Source organism: Gossypium arboreum, chromosome 3 (genome assembly GCF_025698485.1).
Source record: "Gossypium arboreum isolate Shixiya-1 chromosome 3, ASM2569848v2, whole genome shotgun sequence".
In the NCBI taxonomy this organism is placed as follows: domain Eukaryota; kingdom Viridiplantae; phylum Streptophyta; class Magnoliopsida; order Malvales; family Malvaceae; genus Gossypium; species Gossypium arboreum.
Genome location: NC_069072.1, coordinates 117,272,240 through 117,277,695, shown reverse-complemented (window position 1 = coordinate 117,277,695; position 5,456 = coordinate 117,272,240). Strand labels below are relative to the sequence as shown.

At 34.6% G+C, this 5,456-nt stretch overlaps 1 protein-coding gene across 1 annotated transcript; it reads right to left on the bottom strand.

Annotated features, from left to right (window-relative positions):
* Nucleotides 1-228: 228 nt before the first annotated feature.
* On the bottom strand, nt 229-5,061 carry LOC108474879 (kinesin-like protein KIN-7N). The gene is made up of 17 exons (XM_017776915.2): nt 4,843-5,061; nt 4,672-4,761; nt 4,457-4,575; nt 4,248-4,361; nt 4,082-4,163; nt 3,929-3,996; nt 3,770-3,847; nt 3,524-3,666; nt 3,336-3,438; nt 3,136-3,216; nt 2,647-2,715; nt 2,517-2,576; nt 2,263-2,409; nt 1,325-1,597; nt 1,091-1,177; nt 827-985; nt 229-736 (listed from the first exon to the last, which is right to left on the bottom strand). Exons 1-17 carry the CDS (start codon nt 4,985-4,987, stop codon nt 371-373), a joined length of 2,184 nt encoding a protein of 727 aa, XP_017632404.1. The 5' UTR covers nt 4,988-5,061; the 3' UTR covers nt 229-370.
* Between the last annotated feature and the right edge of the window lie 395 nt (nt 5,062-5,456).

The window sequence follows — 5,456 nt, the reverse complement described above, 5'->3', positions numbered from 1 at the left end:
ATGTCGTTAAGCAAATAGTAAGTATTCCTACTCCTTGCCCTTCTTTGGGTTCTGATAGGGTTATTTGGAAACGTACGTCATCAAGATCCTTTACAATTCACTTATAGTTTCTATAATTTCCAAAAATCAAATAAGCATTAAGAAAATAATTAAAAAAATCAATTTTCGACATTTTTCCACATCATATAACAAGAAAGTTAAGAATTTATTTAATGAAATGTATAGTAGTTCTAAAATATTGGTCATCCTGGAAATTTTCATTCTGCAGAGGACAAACACTACTTCGAAGGAATTATTGGAGTTCCATTTTTGCTCACTACACAATATTGACACAACCCATGAAATGTAGAGAATATATAGCAAAAAGAGTTCAGAAAATCAATGTCCTGAAGAACGAAACGAAATATCCTAAAATCATCACGAAAAATAAAACCAAAATGGATACATGGTATCTTGACCAGGCAGCTACCTCAAAGTTGCAGCTGCATGGAGTCTTGGTTTGTTTATCCTCAGAGCTTGCTGTTTCGGATAGAATCAAGGATGTAATTGTGCTTTTTAGCTTTTCGGAAAGCATTTTGTTGTATTCTTGTATTAGAGAGTCATTCCCAGATGACAATTTGTGACGATCCGTTGTGTTGGAGATACTAGTTTCCATAGTCGAGAAAAGGATTGACCCAATTTCACATATGCAACGGAGCAGTTTTGCAGTTGAAGATTTCCCATCAAATGTATACCTCTGTTTTGAAAGGATGGCAACAAGGAGGTTAATATTTTGATACAAATTAGAAATGAAAAGTTGAATTAGACTAACATAATGCATTTTGACCTGCATCTTTGACAAAACTTCCTCGTATGTATCTTTAAAACTTGTCACAGAATCACACAACCTTTGAGGCATTTCCCTAGCTAGTAATGCTTCTTGTTTAAGTTTAGATATATCACCCTTTAATCTATCCTTCACTTCTATATCTTCTGCAAGCTTTCTCTGTGAATGCAACAATTGAAACAGTGGAAGTATGAATTGTCCAGAAATTTAGTGATGAAAATGTCAAGTCCCTAAGGTGGTTAAACAAGTAGCAAATGTACTGACCTGGAGTTCGTTCTTCTCTTCAGTGACAAGTTCTAGCCGTCTCTTGAGATTTTGGAGTTCCGTTTTGTATTTCTTATTCAAATAATTCTGAAAAAGAAACCATTAATTAAATTTAACTTATGCAGCCCTTATTACGACCAATATCGATTTATGACAGAGAAAGGCATTACTAAAAACACATATGGGACGGATAGAAAGATGGAAGATAAAATGACTTTGAAATTATCAACTCACAGGAGTAACATCTTCTGGTGGAAAGGATTGAACTTTTCTTGCAGGTGTTGTTTGAAGTGAATCCAGGTCTGCTATGTAACCCTTGTTTATTTTGAACCAAGTGTCTTCATCAGCTACATCGCTAAAAGAATCTGGAAGAGGACTGAGGTCTGGCAACTGTGAATAATTTGATCTCTTGGCGACAAAGGCCTTGGGAGCTGCTCTAAAACAAGGTGTTTTAAAACCATCTCCCCTATTATTACATTCTTCTATTGGGCTTTCTTTCATGGATCCCTGCCCTCGCCAAAAAGCAAACTTATAAATTGTCCTCAGCATAGAAATAACAACAACAACAACTAAAAGAAGAATTGACCCTAAAATAATGAATAATTCTTTGATCGGTCAGCTTCAATTTTGATGTCAAACTTCATATTAGAGAATGGATTCCTAGAGACGAACTAAAAGATTATAAATACATTAATAATTAATCATATGACTAGCTCTGCACCGATTTAGAATTCATATCAGTTGGTCCAAATCTCCAGATGACAAAATAAAATGATACTTGCAACCGCAGTTCATTTACGGCCTATACTTCATGTGTAAGTTTGAGCCCAATAAAAGTTAGACATTGCTGTCAATAGAATATGGTAGAGGAAGTTATAAAGGGAACATGTAATGCAGGAATAGATGTACTTCATTAGCATAAGATTTGTGATTACGTGTATTACTGAAAGGGGTAGCCGAGAAAGCAGAATGAAAAACTTCAATTTTTAATGATAAATCAAGTGTTCTAAAAGATAGATAGATGGATTGTTTTCCAAGTAACATCGCTATAATATACACAAACTAGGTGATCTTCTGGCCTAGGAACCACGCAGCACAAACAGAATTTAGAAGCACACTGAAAAGAAATAGGAATTTCTTTACTCTTATTTTGCAGTCTGCACAAGTTATACCTGACTAGAGCTTCCATCACCATCAGAAACCAAACTACTTAGGTTTTCGATCATCATCAGCTGGTCTCTAATGTACCGATCACGCTCTTTATGTGATCTTCTTTCTTTTTCTAGTTCCATTTCAAGCTTTTCACGCTCTAATTCATACTGAAATTGGAATACAAGCAGATAAAAAATGTGTTAATGTATATGTTAATAATTGGTGCTAGAAGACTATAAATCTATAATCCTTTTGAAATAAACAAATAATGAACCTTAAGCATATCATTCCTCAGCTTTAATATCTCTTGCTCCAGCACCTCAGCATGAGATCCCTGAAAAAAGGTGACCAATTTTAGATTGCCTTTTTAAGTCTAATATTAGCTTATGTCACCTGATCCTCACCTGAAGCTTCCTGCGTAGCTCCTCTATCTCTAACTTTTGCCTTTTCAGTAGGGCTGCATCCGTCAAAACCTAGATACAAGTTAAACTATGATTAACTTCATTTCAAACTCAATGCCAAATCAATTAAAACAAAAATTCTAGATGAAAACTTGAACTCTTACTCTGTCATGTAACAACATAATAAATACTATAAATCCTATCAAATGTGTATGCGTGCGGAAATCACGTATAGGTATGTCTAAAACACAAATTTGGTGAGAGAACATTTTATGTTAAAAGTTAATTTTTTAAAGTTTACTCAAGAATTATTATTGGTGTGGTGGTAAAGAATTTGTTTATTTCCTAACTGAGTTGGTACCCGGTTAACCCGTGACACCAACTCAGCAAAGGGTTCTATTAATAATATAGATTTTATGATTTATATACAAGCTAGCGTTGGAAATCCATATATTCTGTGATAATGTGGTGCAATATAAGAAAATGACCAACCTCATTCACTTGAGCACAATTAGTAACTCGTTTAGCTCTGCTAGCAAAAAGAAGAGTTCCCTTCGTCTCCTCAATATGAATCTATAATAAAATTAAACCAGAATGCTCAGTTGAGAGTCATTTTCATCTCCCCTTCTCAGAAAGATAAGAAAACCAAAAACAAGCCATTGAATAACCACATACAGTCAAAGTAAGCGCACCTCTTCAGGAGCCACAGTACATATAATTGAAGTTTTCGCATTCCCTCCTAGAGCAGGCTGGAGTATGCGGGTTAATTTACTATCACGATAAGGAATATGTGCCCTTTACATGTCAATAATTCATATAATTAGAACATAGTTATTCTATACAAATAAGTTACTTCTCGCAGGATAAGCAAAACAAGTACCTTTGTTTTGCACTATCACTAAGTTTGTTAATTACATTACCAAGAACCATTAAGCTCTTGTTAATATACTTTCCTTCCTTCAAACGTACTCCACCAGTTCCAGTCTTAGCAATCCGCTCAGAACCAGCCAAATCAACCAAATTCTGCTTTCAAATAAAGGAATTAAAATAACATTCATAAAACTAATGGGACAAGGTATAAACTAGATAAAAGGGGGGAAAGTCTATAGTAATATAAGGTACATACCAAAACTGAGACGCGTATGGCATCACTGCTTGAATAATCACCAAAAGAGCCTGTATCCTTTCCCTTGCTTTCTATCACCTAGTAATGTAACATAAATACAACGAATATTAAGAGTAAAATAGTAATGTTTATGTTCAACAATATGTTAAAAGAACATACCACTCTGAATATTGTATGAGACCTACTACTTCGTGCATTCATATTTGTCTCACCAAAATGCCTATTAACTGTAAGGAAAATGATTTAAACAAATTATTAAAAAGAAACAACTACCCAGTTAAACCAATGGCAAAAAAAAGAAGTTTAAAGGACCTTCTCCAGACTCCAGGAGCTTCATCACTTGTTCAGCATTGTTCACAATTTCCTCCCTAAGACCCGCAACGAAAATCCCACGCTAAAACAAACAAGAAAAAATCTGTTAGTTTTGAGCATTATGGTACACATTTGATACGGCATCAAAGTTTAATCAATGGCTGACCTCTAAATTCTCATGAATCTGCAATTTCTGATTCTCTACAGCGAAAAGGTCGTTAATTTCTTCATTGTAAATTTCCATGTAGGAAACTCGGATGAGAAACTCTCGATCAGAGATCTGGGAATTCAATTCAACAACAAGAAAATCAAAGCCAAAGCTTCTAAAATATGTCGTTAACTGCTTCGGGAAAGAACCAAATTTCGTTAAATTACAATATTTATTTTCTGAAATATATCGTTAACTGCTCGATGAATAATTCCGGGATCGTTAGATGAACCGTTCATAGTGAAGGTCTTGCCGCTGCTTGTTTGCCCGTATGCAAAAGAAGTTCCTAAAACATAAATAAAATTGTAAATCATATACAAATTAATCAATTTTTATACCAGATCATCAAAATTAGGGCTAAAAAAGGGGATAAAATTTAAACCGTTAAAGCCGTCCACAGCAGCATGAATAATATCCTTAGTAAGAAGCTCGTAAATATCTGAATTCGAGCAATTCTCATCGAAGACATGATCTAGAAACACAAAAAAAAAAAATTCAAGGAATGAGAATTGGAATTGGAAAGGTAAAAAGGATTTGGGAAATGAAAATTTACCGAAAGCGTAAGAAACGCAGGAAATTGGGCTGCCGTGGAGCTTGTGAAGAGAGATTTGATTATCATCGACTCTCCAGAAAGTTGAAGAAGAATTTTCATGGCAAATTGGAGGTCTTACTCTCACTGCTACGCAGATCTTCTCCATTTTCTTTTTAAACGTTGAGTTGCAGAGCGAGAGCTAAGGCGGGATCTTTATGCATTGTGAAAACGGGGGAATTTGTATTTGAATGTTTTGGATTGACGGAAATGCCCATAAAATGGAGGATTGGATGGGTATTCGGACCCTAAAGAACATGTCTACTGGCCCAGTTTCTTTGGGTAAGAGAATAGCCCACATGCCTCAGTTGGATGATTGTATCAACATTACGAGAAGCCCATGTAATTTCCAAGGGCCAGCTTAGATCCTTTCCACTTTTGTAGTTCTTAATTGTATAGAATTCAAACAATGGTATACAACATAATTGTAGTAGAAAGTTCCACCGATAAAAGACTGCAATTATATTGTTTTATGTATATATTCAGAAAAAGTTAAAAAATTTACTTTAGCAAAATTAAATATTTATCTTTTGAGAGGCAAGTATAAGAAGAATAATAAAAATGGATAATGATAAATT

What these genes read in the sequence shown, in the direction of transcription:
- LOC108474879 (XM_017776915.2), bottom strand. Translation starts at nt 4,987, where the DNA reads ATGGAGAAGATCTGCGTAGCAGTGAGAGTAAGACCTCCAATTTGCCAT. An exon ending in CTCATACAATATTCAGAGTG is followed by an intron (nt 3,848 to 3,928) that starts GTATGTTCTTTT and finishes TTACATTACTAG; the next exon opens with GTGATAGAAAGCAAGGGAAA. An exon ending in AAGTTTTGTCAAAGATGCAG is followed by an intron (nt 737 to 826) that starts GTCAAAATGCAT and finishes CTTTCAAAACAG; the next exon opens with AGGTATACATTTGATGGGAA.